This window comes from Schistocerca cancellata, chromosome 2 (assembly GCF_023864275.1).
Source record: "Schistocerca cancellata isolate TAMUIC-IGC-003103 chromosome 2, iqSchCanc2.1, whole genome shotgun sequence".
NCBI classification, from domain to species: Eukaryota; Metazoa; Arthropoda; class Insecta; order Orthoptera; family Acrididae; genus Schistocerca; species Schistocerca cancellata.
Window position 1 is genome coordinate 235,414,876 of NC_064627.1, and position 19,548 is coordinate 235,434,423.

The following is a 19,548-nucleotide window of genomic DNA, read 5'->3' on the forward strand; positions in this document are numbered from 1 at the left end:
GGTAACTGATCAAAAATTCTCCTTGACAACTCCTTCTATTCTGTAGCAGAATTTCTATCATTGTAATGTGTAAAAGGTGATGAGTAGGAATTACTAAGTCATATCTGTTATCTCTCTCTTTTTTTTATTTTATTTTTTTTTAATCTTAGAAATGTTCTGAATTTAACCATATCTACAAATTAATTTGCAGCATGAATGTAAAATCGCATGTTCCACATTATATGATCTATTGTGCAAAATGATCCATGGAATGTGTAACTAACTAACTAACCAGCTATCCACCAAAATGAATGGTGAGCCCAAACCTAAACCAAGAACAGAGTTGAGACATATTGCTGAGCAGGACATTCTTGACCTCAATGATTATTTTACATCTTGGGCCATCTAAATCCTCACCCCAGTACCGGCTTCTCTCAATTTCTTACATCAGAATCCATCAGTCCTGAAATCCTCCTGGCCTCAGCCTCTACTATCCCCTGTGTCACACGCACCTCCATTCCTGTCCCCATGTCTCCACATCACCACATCAATCTCTACTCAATCTTTTCTCTTTGCAACTCTGCAGTCTCACTGCTGTTTTCTATCACCCCCTATCACCACTCCAATATTTTCCATCACTTCATTTTGTGGCAGGGCAAGCTCACCAGTGCCACATACTCACCCTGTCCCCTTACTGCCTCTCCCTCTCAGCCCTCAGCTAGCTCTCCCTCCTCCTCTTCACCTCCTTTCTCCTTTCATCCAACCTACCTGACAAACCTCTCATCCCAGTCAATATGCAGTGTCCAGACAATGTAGTCAGACATTACAACATGCCTGTGTGTGTGTGTGTGTGTGTGTGTGTGTGTGTGTGTGTCTCGCATGCACACGTTAGTTCAGAATGAGGATGTTATCCAATAGCTCAGCAATGTTTTCAGCTGTCAGCTCTGGAATACCTCAAATATCAGGTGTGTCATAACCTTTACTCTTTTTATTATTTCACTGAAAATAAATAATTTCTGAAAATATAAATATAATGTAACTGAATAGATAAAAAAATCTACTCATCAATTGGTGGCAGGAGACATTACATTACATTGATAAGATTAATACTTGTTCTGTACATTTAGCAATGATATGGAATGTCTCTGTTTCACATAAATTTTCATTGTACAATATATATACTACTTCATATCTAAAAATTCATTGAGGACCAGGAGTTGACTTTTAATGCTATTTGACAAATGACCAAAGATTTTAGTGGCAGCATATTTCACCACTTTCTGTGCCAAAGTCAGATATAACTCAGAATAGTGAGGATCATCCTTCCCTCTAGCGTTGTAGCTACGCACTTCACTATTACTTTTGAGTTGGGATGGGTTATTAATAACAAATTTCATAAGGAAAATATATATATATAAAGATGATATGACTTACCAAACGAAAGCACTGGCAGGTTGAGAGACACAAACATACACACAAAATTCAAGCTTTCGCAACCAACGGTTGCTTCATCAGGAAAGAGGGAAAGACGAAAGGATGTGGGTTTTAAGGGAGAGGGTAAGGAGTCATTCCAATCCTGGGAGTGGAAAGACTTACCTTAGGGGAAAAAAAGGACAGGTATACACTCGCACACACACACATATCCATCCGCACATACACAGACACAAGCAGACATTTGTAAAGGCAAAGAGTTTGGGCAACTCTTTGCCTTTACAAATGTCGACTCTTTGCCTTTCAAATGGCTGCTTGTGTCTGTATGTGTGGATGGATATGTGTGTGTGTGCGAGTGTATACCTGTCCTTTTTTCCCCCTAAGGTAAGTCTTTCCGCTCCCAGGATTGGAATGACTCCTGACCCTCTCCCTTAAAACCCACATCCTTTCGTCTTTCCCTCTCCTTCCCTCTTTCCTGATGAAGCAACGGTTTGTTGCGAAAGCTTGAATTTTGTGTGTATGTTTGTGTTTGTTTGTGTCTATCGACCTGCCAGCGCTTTTGTTTGGTAAGTCTCATCATCTTTGTTTTTAGATATATTTTTCCCATGTGGAATGTTTCCCTATATATATATATATATATATAGAGAGAGAGAGAGAGAGAGAGGGAAACATTCCACATGGGAAAAATATATCTAAAAACAAAGATGATGAGACTTACCAAACAAAAGCGCTGGCAGGTTGATAGACACAAACATACACACAAAATTCAAGCTTTCGCAACCAACAGTTGCTTCATCAGGAAAGAGGGAAGGAGAGGGAAAGACGAAAGGATGTGGGTTTTAAGGGAGAGGGTCAGGAGTCATTCCAGTCCCGGGAGCGGAAAGACTTACCTTAGGGGGAAAAAAGGACAGGTATACACTCGCACACACACACATATCCATCCACACATACAGACACAAGCAGCCATTTGAAAGGCAAAGAGTCGACATTTGTAAAGGCAAAGAGCTGCAAAGAGACTGCCTTTGAGAGATCACAAAAAATTTGGTTGTTCAAAGCATTTAATATTTGATCAGTGAAAGCATATATAGCATTTTCTGTTGAAAGTCTTTCTGAAAACCAAATTGACATTTTGTTAGTACTACATTTTTACGGATATGTGAAACTAGTCTTCTTTTGCAAGAATTTTGGATAAAGCTGTCAGAACTGAGATTGGGCAATAGCTGTTAGCATCAGACCTGTCACCTTTTTTATGCAATGGCTTAACAATAGCATATTTCAGTCTACCTGGAAAAATGGCATGTTTCAGTGACCTACTACATATGTGACCGAGAATCCTACTTATCTATTGGGATCAAGCTTTTAATACTCTGTTAAAAATACTATCAATTCCATGCAAGCTTTTACTTTTGAGTAGGGAATTTATTATTTTCCTAATTTCAGTAGGAGAGGTAGGCTGAGTTTCAATTTTATCAAATTGCATAGGTATTGCCTCTTCCATATACAGTATTTTGTAATGACTAGCTGGATCCTATTTTCTCTACAACCATAGAAAATGATTATTAAAAATATTTCCTACTTCTGACTTTTTGTTAATAAACTTTTCATTTTGTTTGATGGAAGTACAGTCTTCCTGTGCTCTCAGTTGCTGTGTTTCCTTTTTAACAATATTCCAAACTGGATTAATTTTGTCAGAGGTGCTAATCTCAGATATAATGCACATACTTCTGGACTTTTAATAACTTTTCTTAATACATTGCAGTAGTTTTTATAATATTTGTCTCTGGATCATTACTCCTTCTAGCTATAAGATACATTTCCCTTTTCTGTTTACAAGATATTTTTATCCCTTTAGAAAGCCATGGCTTTTTAGATGGTTTCTTACAATATGTCTCACTGTTTTCTTAGGGAAACAGTTTTCAAATACTCACAAAGGTATCATGAAATAGGTTAAATTTTAATTAAGCATCAGGTTTCCCATACAGCTCTACCCAGTCTAACTGTTGCAAGCTTTCCCTGAAATCTGCAATTGTTAAATCGTTATCTGAACACACTATTTTGGAGGACTGTTTTGCATTACTGAATGGAGCTACAGACCATACCTAACAGGAAAAGCTTTTATTTGATTAAATTTATCTTGGTCTATAAAAACATTATCTACCTGTCATGTATCACCTGAGTATGAAAATCAATAACTGATGTCAAACTGAACACATATATATGAAAGTTAAGGATATTTGCAAGCTTTTAGAGCCAGCAGCTCCTTCTTCTGGCAGAAGTGTTGAAGGGGAAGGAAGATGGATGAAAAAAAACTGGTGAGGTTTGGGAAATTGGGAGAGTTTGGAAACCCAGGTCAGAGGAGAATTACAAGATGGAATGACTAGGGAAGATTGGTAGCTTGGGAGTGCACCAGATGAGATTTTAAAACCTAAGAGCTTAGAGGTGGAAGATAGGGCAATAAGCAAGACGGAGGTCATTACAAAACTATCATACCTCAATGCTATAGTTAATAAGAATGGAAAGCTAAGTGCATTATATGTGTGAGAGGCAGGAGGGGCAGGGATAGACAGGTCAGAACCTGTGCCCGTCCCCAGTGCAAGGCTTGCCCTATGCACCCTATTACCACCACATGTACCAGTCCTCTAACTGGCAAAACATACACTATCAAAGGGGGAGATGCCTGTGAAATGATATGTCAGACACCAGCTGTTATGTAAACATTGTTCAGCCTTCTACAGTGGAATGACTACCACCAAATTATCAGTCAGGATGAATGAACATACACAGAGGGTGTACACTGGCAAAACACAATATCTTGTTGCATAGCATGCTCTACAACATGCGAGTTGTGGCTTCAGTGTGTGTTTCACTACACAAGGCATCTGGATACTTCCCCCAGACACTAGCTTCTCAGAACTCTGCAGTTGGGAACTGGCATTACAATGTGTCTTTGGTTTTTACTACCCACCTGGTCTTAATTTTTGTCAATTTCTTCAGTCTCAGCATTTCTTCTCAGTAACTATTCCTTTCTGCACTCATTTTTAGTTTTCTATGTCTTTTATTTTCTACCCTGTATATTTCCTCCCTCTGCTACCTCTGCCACATGCAGTGCCCTTAGATTCCTACTTGTGGCATGATCATTACCTTTACTAATATGTCTTTGGTAGCTGCACCTCCATCGAATCTGGCTGGAAAGTTGATGGTGGGAACAATTTTCCACTAACAATGTGGCCCATACCAGATTTGCAGGTCATGTATTTTAATTGCATGTAGATGTTGATTGAACTACTGCTTATGGTCAGTTTGAGTCTCACCCTAGATTTGCCACATACCACACTCATTTCATGTCCTATAACATGATGAGTGCAGTAACGTAACACTAAAATGACAAAAACTTTGCCTGTGACAAGCAAATAACCAACACAGTCACAAAATAATACTCTTAAAATTTTGTCTTTCAGATCTAACAGTCAAATAGATACAGAAATGATGCCTACATTAAGTAACTATTAGAAGTTCACAGTCTGTTATTGAAAACAGTCACTGAATCATTGACTAATCTCCCAGATATGGAATGTAGATAACACTCAGCACATTTTTTGACTTGTAACTTGTACTAATGTGTCTGTGGTACATTACCCCGTATTTTTGAACACAGACCTGGCTCATTTCATAACATTCCACAGTCTGACTGGAATAGCTTCTTTATAAATTTACAATTATTAGACTTGACTTTAGCTACTGGTGTTCACTGACTTTTATACATTACAATTAAAGATTTACATTTCTATATACCCAAACAGTAGAGAGATATTCATTTTAATGCGCACTTTTAGATACAGAAATCATTTCTATTGAATTATGCTAACTAGTTTGCCTAAATATTGGCTTTTATTGCAGTAACAATGTTTTAACTGCAGAAGCTAGCTACTCTGAAATTAAATGACTGCAAATGTTGCTAAAATATTTTCATCATCAGCTGTAGGAATTTTTATTTATATACCTTTTTGATCTACTTTATTGTGAAGTTAGAAATTGGGTGTATGTTTACATATGAACAATGATTTTAAATTACTGGTATTTTCTGATTATCACATCTATCAGGCAAACTAATCACACTAACAGATTCTAAATAACCAAAGGAATGTAACAGATAATAAAGCTAATTTGGAGAAGCCCTGATTCAGTATTCAAGATTTTTATGTGCCGTACACTTTCCGTGTAAATGATAATCCAGGGGGAAAAAAAAAGGAGAGAGAGAGAGAGAAATGAGATTACTTTGGGGGGAAGAAAAACATAACAGATGGAAGTCAACCACTTGCTTTGTTACATGATTTTATTAACTCTTGCTTAATGTTTTGTCAGTCATCTCTGCCTTGCCTATTACCCTATCTTCCACCTCTAAGCTCGTAGGTTAAATCTCATCTGATGCAGTCTCCAAGAATCAGTCTTTCCTTCTCATTGTGTCCAGTAAATCTTTCCTGACCTGGGGTTCTGGGTAACTCTTCCAAACTCTCCCCATTTCCTAAACTTTACAAGTCCTTTTCCCTTATCCTTCTTGCATCCCCTTAAACCCTTTTGCCAAGAAGAAGGAGCCACTGGCTCAAAAAGCTTGCAGATTTCCTTAACCTTTATATGTGTGTGTTCTCCTTCTGTGAGTAGATTTTTTAATCTATACAGTTACACTATTCTTCCTATTATTTGTATTACTCAAGCCCCTTCAGTGTCATATAAATTTATAAGGCAGATAGATTAGAATTACTGAGAAGGGGATTTGTAAAGAAGGTAATAGTAGGTTAAAATATAAAAAGTAAAGCTGAAATATTCCAGAATACTAAAAAAGGATGCAGAAAAATGGATAATTCTTTGGACATACATTCAGAATGACTGGAAAAAGTCTAGCCAGGCAGACTACAAAGCACATTTGCACAAAAAAGACAACTGCTTGAATGAAAGAGGCAAACCATAGAAAAATTTGGAAAAAAAACAATGTAGGAGAACAAGTAGTGACAGAATCAGCAACTCTTAGGAAGGAAGAATTATAAATGGAGGACTGAAATACAGCAAACAGAATAACAGTAGCATTAAGTAGTCTGAGGAAGAGAACAAAGTGATGCGCAGTTAGAGAATGGAGGAATGCTGGCGGAGGCCTTACAAGGCCCAGGCAAAAATGGATGAATTGTTATGGCCTTTTACTACTAATGAACAATGTCTTACTGAACAAATATCATAGTTTCTCAAATAGCATTGTATCATATTTTCTTTTCATAAATACTTCATAATTTTGTTTTATACAACTTATTTTGCATAGTGCTGAGTAAAAGGATTTCATCATAATGAGATCAGCACCAGTATAGTTTAAAACTGATGCCAGTTGTGGCCAATGGCGATGATTAAAAATTTAGGACATTATATCAAAGTTACTGCCATAAAAATGAATTATCTGTTAAGCTGTAATGCAATGAAAGAACAGTTTACATAGGTCACAACAGACAGTCAGAATTGTTTTTTGTCATCTCTTGCAGTCTACATTGACTGACATACATGAAATGTATTAACAGATGTGCATATGAACAACAGCCAGTTGTATAAGGGAATGATAACAATGAAACTTTGTGTTGGACTAGAACTCAAATCCAGATTTCCCACATTACGCTAGCAGTCACCTTAACTGCTCTGGCTATCCAAGCATGACCCACAGCCAGACACAAAATTCCATATGTCATCATTCCTACATCACAACCTATACTTGTACATACATTGCATAATTTCCATGTTGGGGAGAATGTTTTGACTGAAAGCTGCTGCTTGGTATTGGCAGATAAATACAATACAGCAATGCCTGTGCTGTAAAGAAGAATCATGGAATGTCCCGCTGTACAAGCATACTCAGCAAAAGAAACGAGTACTGGTGTGGCTACAGTCCTTGTGAAATACGTGAATTGCATTTATAGTTACATCTACATCATACTCCACAAGCCACCTAATGGTGTGTGGCTGAGGGTTCTTTCAGTACCACTATCTGATCCCTCCAACCCCTTTGTATTCAAAAATAGTGCGTGGGAAGAATGATTGTTGGTAAGCCTCTGTTTGGATCTAGTATCACGAATTTTCTCCTCGTGGTCAACACACGAGATGTATGTGGGAGGGAAGTAATAAGTTGTCTGACTTCTCCTGAAAAGTGCTGTCTGAAATTTCAATAGTAAATCTCTCTGTGATACAGAACGCCTCTCTTGTAACATCTGCAATAATACTCTCTTCCCAGCTAAACAATCCCGTGACAAAATGTGCCACTTTTCATTGTATCTTCTCTGTCTCCTCTATCAGTCATACCTGATAGTGATCCCAGATAGATGAACAATACTCAAGAATCGGGCAAATGATGCCTTATAAGCCACGTCTTTCATGGATGAGTTACATTTAAGATTCTTCTGATGAATCTGATCTGGTGTCTGCTTTTCCCATTATCTGTTTTATATGGTCATTCCACTTAAGGTCCACTGGATGGTTACACCTAGATATTTTATGGCAGATGCTGTCTCCAGCTGTTTGTCATCAATAGCATAGCTGAATAGTGGATTTCTTTTCCTGTGTATGTACAATATGTTACATTTGTTTACATTCAGGCTCAACTGATAGAGCCAACACTATTCATCAATTTTCTCTAGGTCATTCTGCAAATTCTGACTATCTTCTGGCATTGCTCCTTTGGTATAGACAACTGCATCATCTGTGAATAGCCTTAGAGAGCATCTGACACTTTCTACTACATCATTTATACAGGGCTATTACAAATGATTGAAGCGATTTCATAAATTCACTGTAGCTCCATTCATTGACATATGGTCACGACACACTACAGATACGTAGAAAAACTCATAAAGTTTTGTTCAGTTGAAGCCGCACTTCAGGTTTCTGCCGCCAGAGCGCTCGAGAGCGCAGTGAGACAAAATGGTGACAGGAGCCTAGAAAGCGTATGTTGTGCTTGAAATGCACTCACATCAGTCAGTCATAACAGTGCAACGACACTTCAGGACGAAGTTCAACAAAGATCCACCAACTGCTAACTCCATTCGGCAATGGTATGCGCAGTTTAAAGCTTCTGGATGCCTCTGTAAGGGGAAATCAACGGGTCGGCCTGCAGTGAGCGAAGAAACAGTTGAACGCGTGCGGGCAACTTTCACGTGTAGCCCGCGGAAGTCGACGAATAAAGCAAGGAGGGAGCTAAACGTACCACAGCCGACGGTTTGGAAAATCTTACGGAAAAGGCTAAAGCAGAAGCCATACCGTTTACAATTGCTACAAGCCCTGACACCCGATGACAAAGTCAAACGCTTTGAATTTTTGGTGCGGTTCCAACAGCTCATGGAAGAGGATGCGTTCAGTGCGAAACTTGTTCTCAGTGATGAAGCAACATTTTTTCTTAATGGTGAAGTGAACAGACACAATGTGCGAATCTGGGCAGTAGAGAATCCTGCATTCATGCAGCAAATTCACAATTCACCAAAAGTTAACGTGTTTTGTGCAATCTCACGGTTTAAAGTTTACGGCCCCTTTTTCTTCTGCGAAAAAAACATTACAGGACAGGTGTATCTGGACATGCTGGAAAATTGGCTCATGCCTCAACTGGAGACCGACAGCGCCAACTTCATCTTTCAACAGGATGGTGCTCCACCGCACTTCCATCATGATGTTCGGCATTTCTTAAACAGGAGATTGGAAAACCGATGGATCGGTCGTGGTGGAGATCATGATCAGCATTTCATGTCATGGCCTCCACGTTCTCCCGACTTAACCCCATGCGATTTCTTTCTGTGGGGTTATGTGAAAGATTCAGTGTTTAAACCTCCTCTACCAAGAAACGTGCCAGAACTGCGAGCTCGCATCAACGATGCTTTCGAACTCATTGATGGGGACATGCTGCGCCGAGTGTGGGAGGAACTTGATTATCGGCTTGATGTCTGCCAAATCACTAAAGGGGCACATATTGAACATTTGTGAATGCCTAAAAAAACTTTTTGAGTTTTTGTATGTGTGTGCAAAGTGTTGTGAAAATATCTCAAATAATAAAGTTATTGTAGAACTGTGAAATTGCTTCAGTCATTTGTAATAACCCTGTATGTATTGTAAACAGCAAAGGTCCTATCACACTTCCCTGTGGTACCCCAGATATTACCTTTACACCATTCAATTTAGTTCCGTTAAGAGTGGCGTGTTGATTTCAATCGCAGGTCTGTTCCACTACTCCATTATCTCACACGGCAAATTCCTTAATCAAGGAACATGGCATCAACCTGAGCGTTGTTGTCCACTGCACTGTGGATCTCGTGGAGGAACAGAGTGACCTGAGTTTTGCAGGATCTCTGTTTGCGGAATCCATGTTAATTTTTATAGAGGAGATGTTCATTTTCCAAGAACTGACATCAATGTTATAGGTCTATGATTGGGTGGATTTGTCTTATGGCCTTTCTTAAAAACGGGAATGACTTGTGCTTTTTTCCAGTCATTAGGTACCTTTCGTTGCTCAAATGATCTACGATAAATTACTGATAGAAGGAGAGCAATTTCTTTGCCGTAATCTTTATAGAATCTTATAGGTATCTCATCTGGTCCTGAAGCCTCTCCACTACCAAGCGATTGTAGCTGCTTTTCAATTCCGTGATCAGTTATCTCAATATATACCATTTCGATGTTCATATGATGATTGAAAGGAGGGACAGTGTTACGATCTTCCATGGTGAAACAACTTCGGAAGACCAAATTCAGTATTTCAGCCTTCCCTCTATTATCTTCCATGATGGTGCCGGTGTGGTCGCTAAGAGAATGAATAGATGATTTTGACCCACTTACTGATTTTACATATGACCAAAATCTCTTAGGGTTTTTACTCAGGTCAGTTGATAACATCTTACTTTCAAAATCATTGAATGCTTCTCTCATTGCTCTCCTTATGCTCATTTACACTTCATTCAGCTTTTGTTTGTCAGCTAGGTTTTTACTTCTCATGAATCTGCGATGAAGTGCTCTTTGGTTACATAACACTTTTCCAGATATGGCTATTACACTATGGTGGGTCTTTCCCATCCCTTAAAACATATTTGTCTAGGGCATATTGAATGATGCCTTTGAATTTTTTCCACTTGTTCTCCACATCTTCATCCTCATTGGCGAGTAATTGATGCTGACTGCTGAGATATTCTGAAATTTGTATCTTGTCACCCTTGTTGAGCAAAGATATCTTCCCACCTTTTTTAACATTCCTTGTAGGACCCGACGTCATAGATGCTGTCACAGCCTTATGATCACTGATACCTTCCTCTGTGTTAACTGATTTGGTAAGTTCAGGTCTATTCATTCCCATGAGGTTTAAGACGTTACGCTCATGAGCTGGTTCTTTATCTATCTGCTCAAGGTAATTCTCAGACAAGACATCCAGAACAATGCCACATGATTCCCTATCTCTGACATCAGTTTTGATGGTATAACACTCCCAATCTATACCTGGCATGTTGAAGTCACCCGCTATTACAACAGCATGATCAGGAAAATTACTAATGATGTTCTGCAAGTTCTGTCTGAAGCACTCTACAACTACAGAGCCTGACCCAGGTGGTCTATAAAAGCATCTGATCACCATTTGCAACCATTCTTTGATACTCAGTTTCATCCAGATTAATTCACATTCAGAATCCATGATAACCTCACTAGATTTTATTGAATTTTTTACTGTGATAAACAAACCACCCCAATGAACCATGGACCTTGCCGTTGGTGGGGAGGCTTGCGTGCCTCAACGATACAGATAGCCGTACCGTAGGTGCAACCACAACGGAGGGGTATCTGTTGAGAGGCCAGACAAATGTGTGGTTCCCGAAGAGGGGCAGCAGCCTTTTCAGTAGTTGCAGGGGCAACAGTCTAGATGAATGACTGATCTGGCCCTGCAACACTATGCAAAACGGCCTTGCTGTTGTGGTACTGCGAATGGCTGAAAGCAAGGGGAAACTACAGCCGTAATTTTTCCTGAGGGCATGCAGATTTACTGTATGATTAAATGACGATGGCGTCCTCTTGGGTAAAATATTCTGGAGGTAAAATAGTCCCCCATTCGGATCTCCGGGCGGGGACTACTCAAGAGGACCTCGTTATCAAGAGAAAGAAAACTGGCGTTCTATGGATTGGAGCGTGGAACATCAGATCCCTTAATCGGGCAGGTAGGTTAGAAAATTTAAAAAGGGAAATGGATAGGTTAAAGTTAGATATAGTGGGAATTAGTGAAGTTCGGTGGCAGGAGGAACAAGACTTTTGGTCAGGTGAATACAGGGTTATAAATACAAAATCAAGTAGGGGTAATGCAGGAGTAGGTTTAATAATGAATAGGAAAATAGGAGTGCGGGTAAGCTACTACAAACAGCATAGAGAATGCATTATTGTGGCCGAGATAGACACAAAGCCCATGCCTACTACAGTAGTACAAGTTTATATGCCAATCTGCTCTGCAGATGATGAAATGTATGATGAGATAAAAGAAATTATTCAGGTAGTGAAGGGAGACGAAAATTTAATAGTCATGGGTGACTGGAATTCGAGAGTAGGAAAAGGAAGAGAAGGAAATGTAGTAGGTGAATATGGATTGGGGCTAAGAAATGAAAGAGGAAGTTACCTGGTAGAATTTTGCACAGAGCATAACTTAATCATAGCTAACACTTGGTTCAAGAATCATGAAAGAAGGTTGTATACATGGAAGAACCCTGGAGATACTAAAAGGTTTCAGATAGATTATATATATAATGGTAAGACAGAGATTTAGGAACCAGATTTTAAATTGTAAGACATTTTCATGGCCCGATGTGGACTCTGACCACAATCTATTGGTTATGAACTGTAGATTAAAACTGAAGAAACTGCAAAGAGGTGGGAATTTAAGGAGATGGGACCGGGAGAAACTGAAAGAACCAGAGGTTGTAGAGAGTTTCAGGGAGAGCATAAGGGAACAATTGACAGGAATGGGGGAAAGAAATACAGTAGAAGAAGAATGGGTAGCTTTGAGGAATGAAATAGTGAAGGCAGCAGAGGATCAAGTAGGTAGAAAGACGAGGGCTAGTAGAAATCCTTGGGTAACAGAAGAGATACTGAATTTAATTGATGAAAGGTGAAAATACAAAAATGCAGTAAGTGAAGCAGGCAAAAAGGAATACAAACGCCTCAAAAATTAGATCGGCAGGAAATGCAAAATGGCCTAGCAGGGATGGCTAGGGGACAAATGTAAGGATGTAGAGGCTTATCTCACGAGGGGTAAGATAGATACTGCGTACAGGAAAATTAAAGAGACCTTTGGAGAAAAGAGAACCACTTGCATGAATATCAAGAGCTCAGATAGAAACCCAGTTCTAAGGAAAGAAGGAAATCAGGAAGGTGGAAGGAGTATGTAGAGGGTCTATACAGGGGCGATGTTCTTGAGAACAATATTATGGAAATGGAAGAGGAAGTAGATGAAGATGAAATGGGAGATATGATACTGCGTGAAGAGTTTGACAGAGCACTGAAAGACCTAAGTCGAAACAAGGCCCCGGGAGTAGACAACATTCCATTAGAACTACTGACAGCCTTGGGAGAGCCAGACCTAACAAAACTCTACCACCTGGTGAGCAAGATGTATGAGACAGGTGAAATACCCTCAGACATCAAGAAGAATATAGTAATTCCAATCCCAAAGAAAGCAGGTGTTGACAGATGTGAAAATTGCCGTACTATCAGTTTAATAAGTCACAGCTGCAAAATACTAACGCGAATTCTTTACAGACGAATGAAAAAACTGGTAGAAGCTGACCTCGGGGACGATCAGTTTGGATTCCGTAGAAATGTTGGAACACGTGAGGCAATACTGACCGTACAACTTATCTTACAAGAAAGATTAAGGAAAGGCAAACCTACATTTCTAGCATTTGTAGACTTAGAGAAAGGTTTTGACAATGTTGACTGGAATACTCTCTTTCACATTCTGAAGGTGGCAGGGGTAAAATACAGGGAGCAAAAGGCTATTTACAATTTGTACAGAAACCATATGGCAGTTATAAGAGTTGAGGGACATGAAAGGGAAGCAGTGGTTGGGAAGGGAGTGAGACAGGGTTGTAGCCTCTCCGTGATGCTATCAATCTGTATATTGAGCAAGCAGTAAAGGAAGCAAAAGAAAAGTTTGGAGTAGGTACTAAAATCCATGGAGAAGAAATAAAAACTTTGAGGTTTGCCGATGACATTGTAATTCTGTCAGAGACAGCAAAGGACTTGGAAGAGCAGTTGAACAGAATGGGCAGTGTCTTGAAAGGAGGGTATAAGATGTGCATCAACAAAAGCAAAATGAGGATAATGGAATGTAGTCGAATTAAATTGGGTGATGCTGAGGGAATTAGATTAGGAAATGAGACACTTAAAGTAGTAAAGGAGTTTTGCTATTTGGGGAGCAAAATAACTGATGATGGTCGAAGTAGACAGGATATAAAATGTAGACTGGCAATGGCAAGGAAAGCGTCTTTGAAGAAGAGAAATTTGTTAGCATCGAGTATTGATTTAAGTGACAGGTAGTCGTTTTTGAAAGTATTTGTATGGAGTGTAGCCGTGTATGAAACATGGATGATAAATAGTTTAGACAAGAAGTGGATAGAAGCTTTCGAAATGTGGTGCTACAGAAGAATGGTGAAGATTAGATGGGTAGATCACATAACTAATGAGGAGGTATTGAATAGAATTGGGGAGAAGAGGAGTTTGTGGCACAACTTGACTAGAAGAAGGGATCGGTTGGTAGGACATGTTCTGAGGCATCAAGGGATCACCAATTTGGTACTGGAGGGCAGTGTGGAGGGTAAAAATTGTAGAGGGAGACCAAGAGATGAATACACTAAGCAGATTCAGAAGGATGTAGGCTGCAGTAGGTACTGGGAGATGAAGAAGCTTGCACAGGATAGAGTAGCATGGAGAGCTGCATCAAACCAGTCTCAGGACTGAAGACCACAATAACAACAACAACAACAACAACAACAACAACCACTGGCGACTGACCTATAATTATGATCAACATTCCACTCTGAACTTAGGATTTCGTTGTCATTTACATCTGGTTTCAACAAGCTTTTTGTTCCCAATAGTATCTGTGCATTATAACCTTCAGTAAACCATACTAATTCTGGGACCTTTCCTTGGATACTCCTGCAGTTTACTAAAATCATATTAATCTTTTCTATCTCTGATCTGTGAGGACCATGTTTCTCTGAGGTCACTGTGGCTGATTTGACAGACAAATAGTCTTTACTCCCAAGGGAGGTGTTCTCTAACCTAAAAAATCCCCATGTGCACACCACATGTACTTCACTACCTAGCAGCTGCTTCCTGTGTGTAGTGCATGCCTGACCTACAAAGGGGAACCCTACAATTTTGCACCTGATAGTAGAGGTTGAGAAATTCGCATCCGGTACCATCACAGAGCCATCTGAGCCTCTGGTTTAGACCTTCCACTCTGCTCCAAACCTGAGTACCACAATCAACCTTGGGTATGATGCTACAAATAGACAGCTTAGCCTGCATGCCGCATGCATTGCTAGTTGCCTTCACCAAATCAGCCAGCCACAAAAGGAGTCAAGGGTGGCCTCAGAACCCAAGTGGCAGGCATCATTCACGCTGACTTGTGACACTACATGCAGCCGGTTGCAGCCAGGGTCTTTGATAGACTCCAGCAGGGCCTCCTCCACATCATGGATGAGACCTCCCAGTAAACATACCAAATGTACATTGGAATTCTTTCCTGCCTTGCCTGCTGTCTCTCTGAGGGGCTCCATCAGCTGCCTAACATTGGAGCTCCCAATGACTAGCATACCCATCCTTTGTACTTGTCCAGACTGGGCAGGAAAATCGACCGCTGGCCCAACAGAAGAGACATCCAGTGCTGGCTCAGAGTTATCACTGGGTAGCACCTCGTAGCTGTTGCTAAGACGTAGGGAGCCAGCTGCATGGCCTGCTCCCTCTTTCGCCTTCCGCCCAGTGACACGCAAACCCACCGTTGTCCACCACCCACTCTGGAGTGAGGACGGACCGGTCAGTTGTTGCGTGTTGGAAATCGCAGTGACGTCCCAGCCACCAAGGGATCCCAGTGGCACCAAATGTGTCGCAGGTCTCGTCACTGCTGACTTCACCACAACTTTGAGCATTAGCTAGAAGCTTGTCGATGGTAGCCAATGCAGCTTCCAGCTGTTTATGGACAGCAGCCAACTCTCCTTGTGTTCACTCACTACATGCACAGCCCTAACCATATTATACTGTGTATAAAATAGATACCAGTTTTCAAATGGCGCCACTGAGTTTGAAAATATACTGAAGGAGAATAAAGTAACACTAAAAGTTGCTGTGCAGATTTCTCACTGTACTCTGAGACCACATGCCATTAAACAGAAATAAATTTCTCTACTGAAGTTGATGTATTTACAGATACCTGTTATTACAAATCCTGTTTGCCGTAAAGTTACTGCGTGAGATAAATAGTCAAACTAGAATGCACTGATCTAAGCTGCCTACTAGCACAAGATTAAAACTCAGTGGCATGACAGAGTTTCTGGCAATGGGAAAATTTACACTAGAAAGCCAACTAGGATGGATATTCGCAAGACTTATGCAATAACAAAAACTATGATTAATTTTCTAACCACTAATCTACACAGTAAAATACACATGTACAGTTCATTTCTTTGCAGAAGCATGTGAACAAAAAACAAAGACTAAATTAATTTGCAGTTTATCAGACAAGTGCTGCTGCTGCTCTGCTGCGCATCCTCTCAGCTCGGCAGCTGCTGCTACATGTGCACAGTTACAAATACAAATAACCATTAGCTGTATAAGGAACTGAATCTGCACTTCCCACTTCACGCAAGTGGTTGCCTTAACTGGTTTGGTTACCCATGCATGGATAACCAGGCAGAAACTTCCATACATCATCATTTCTGTGTCACAACCTGTACTTGTACATACACTATTTAATTCCCATGCAGAAGAGGATATTTTAATTGAAAGTTGCTGCCCAGTATTGGCAGATGAACACACTATTGGAGTGCCTCTGTTGTTAAGAAAAACGAGGCAATGTTCCTTTGGATATGCATGGATATCCAAAGTGGTTTAAAATGACCACTGGCATAAAACTGGAAACCCAGTTTCAAATTCCGGTCTGGCAAAAATTTTCACTGCCATCATTCTCTTATATAGGTGATGGTTGTTCATATTCACAACTGTGAATACGTTTTATGCATTTCATAGTGACTGTAGTCACCACAATTCCTGTTTCTTTGGACATGCATACATGTCTGAAGGGACATTGCACCAGTCTTCTATGTCTGAAGGGACATTGCACCATTCTTCTTAACACTTCAGTCACTGGAATGCATTTATCCACTGATATTGGGCAGCAATTTTCAATTGAGATGTCCTCCCCTGTATGGGAACTACACAAAGTGTGTACAAGTACAGATTGTGATGCAGAAATCATGACATATGGAAGTTGGGGTCTGGCTGTAGGTGTTGGAAGGACAGCCAAAGTAGTTAGGGCAACCGCTCATGTAAGGGGGAAATCTGGGTTCAATCCTGGTATGGCACAAATTTTAATTGCTGTCATTCCCCAATACAGCTGATGGTTGTTTATATTTGCAACTGTGAATACATTTCAAGTTTTTCATAATGGCTGTAGCAACTGCAGTGCCTGTTCCTTTGACATGCATGCATGTCTAAATGGACATTGCACATTTCTTCTTAACAACACAGGCACTGCAATATCATAGTTTGACTGAAGGAAACAATACCTTGGAATGTAGTGCTTAATGTAGTGCTTGGGAAAAGTGCTGTGACAGTTACCATAACCATTTAGTCAAGAAAATTTCTGATTGAAAGTTCATAATGTCTAAAGAAGGATGTCTTTGGTATCTGCAACTTCCTAAAACTGACCCAGCTGAAGCTGTTCCTAATTCATATCAGTCCAGATATTTGATAATAATTCATTTACCCCATTAATTTATGACTGCATTTTGATCTATATAATAATTGGTAAAACATTTCTAAAATAATCTTATCTGCCAATTCCTCAAGCAATAATGAACACTAGTAACAGTTCATTGATAGGTAATTTGAAAAGTTCCTGATATAATTTTGCTTATTTTCATTTAATTATAGCCGTTTTGTATCAGCACATATTTTGGGACTTCGTGGAGTGAAATTGTCATTGTGCTTAACAACAAATAGTGGACATTAACAAACAATGGTTTGATATCTGGGGTACTTTTCACTCCTGGATCCACATCTCAACAATATATTAACTGCAACTTAGAAACTTTCTTGGCATTATATCGCTTCCCACATTTTACACACTGATCTGATGAGTAAGTTGAAGTTTTGTCCTGGAGCAGTGTGGTAGTTCATGCTGCAGAAACACACCAAGAAACTGTCCGATTTGATATCTTGATACAACAAAGATTTGATTATAAATGGAGATACAGTAACTTCCTAGGAAATGTGTATTTTTATTTCAATGAAACTTTAATTATTTGTTTACATCAACATGTATGGCTTTTGTAATAATTTACACATTATGTTACAACTGCATAGTACACTGGTATAAAGGTTAAAACTCAATGCTATTTGCAGGATATATGTCATAGGTTTACCTGGTTTAAGACTTGGCCAGTCAGCCGATTCAACTCTAATATCTTCATATTCAGCACCAACATATGCCAAAATGAATCGAATTGGCTCAGCAATAACTCTGATTGGAAAGTAAAATAATTTGTATTTTGGTGCCATGTCTTTCACTGTCTCTCTGAAATTACATAAAAAACAAATGTCATATACTGTCAACTGGGTTTCAAACAATCGCAACTAGGTGGGCATAATAAAACTGGGCCAGAATATATTTATAAGAGTGACATGGAACTGACCCTTGTTAATGAACTGTAGAACTGCTCATCACAGAAAATGTTGAAATAGTGATTTCAATGGACCAATCAGTTCCCATCACTTGTTTGTGCATGCACATTTCCTGCACACTATGGCCCAAGTATTTCACTGTCTCATTACATTTGAGTGAGAGACAGAGGAGCAGATATGTCCAGTGACCAGCTGAATGCAGTACAAAATGGTGCTCGTGCATAATTACACAGCACATCTTCATTACTGAGTATTTAAAAAAACTAACTTTGAACACTGAAAAACATATTTTCTGAACAATTTATTTTGCCCACTCTGTACATTAAAAATGCTATATCACTACTGAACAGAATTACAGCATAACATATTTATCATGTACATAAATTGCTTATGCTCTCGCTTTTTGTAATTTTAACTTGAACTTTGTATGGATCTTACAAGAATGTTTTAATAAATAGTCATACAAATCAACAATTATGTTGCATTTATCCTCTTGAGAAGTTCATTGTGATGAAATGTGAGGTTTGACAAAAACTGACATTTATTAGAGGTCTATTACACTTGTAAAGAACATTTTTTTTTCTAATCTCAAAAGTTTCATTTAAGAAATATCACTGGTCAGATTATTCTTATTTGAAATGGTACACATTTCAAAAAACCAACATTACCATATTGAAATCTTTAATTTTTCTGAAGCTAAAATGTATACTATTGCTATTACTAAGTAAACCTGTTACTGAAGGAAATATCTGAAAAAACAACATTCTGGTTTCTACAAAAAAAAAAAAAAAAAAAAAAAACTTGTCTAGTTTCATTAGCAAAAAGGTGGAAATTGTGTTTCTCAAAAATCTGCTCATCAAACCAGAAGCCAGCATTAGAGCTATTTGAACACTGTTCATATAATTACACAAAATAACGTCATTACCAGATGTGTAAGGGGCTGAAGCACTTGTAAAATTCCTATCTATTATATTATTATTGAATGAGTGTTCTTTTTTTTAACATTTTGTAGAAACTTTTCTAAATGATTCTGTAAATATGCACTGTTGTCAGTGCCACAGAGCAGTCACTGGTAGGCAACCACCAAAGTTAGACACAGACAAGCAATATTCATTTAGTGCCCAACAATTACAGTCAGTTGCTACCAAACCATAGCTGTGTTCATTCAGATGTCACCAAATTACCAGTAATTAT

General features: G+C 39.2%; 1 protein-coding gene across 1 annotated transcript in view; it reads right to left on the reverse strand.

Annotated features, from left to right (window-relative positions):
* LOC126161569 (glutathione S-transferase-like) overlaps nucleotides 1–19,548 on the reverse strand; it is a 51,835-nt gene that overhangs the window by 15,951 nt on the left and 16,336 nt on the right. The window contains exon 2 of the mRNA XM_049917511.1: nucleotides 18,096–18,247. Coding sequence (XP_049773468.1) covers nucleotides 18,096–18,231 — 136 coding nt within the window. The 5' untranslated portion in view covers nucleotides 18,232–18,247. The remainder of the gene's footprint in view (nucleotides 1–18,095; nucleotides 18,248–19,548) is intronic.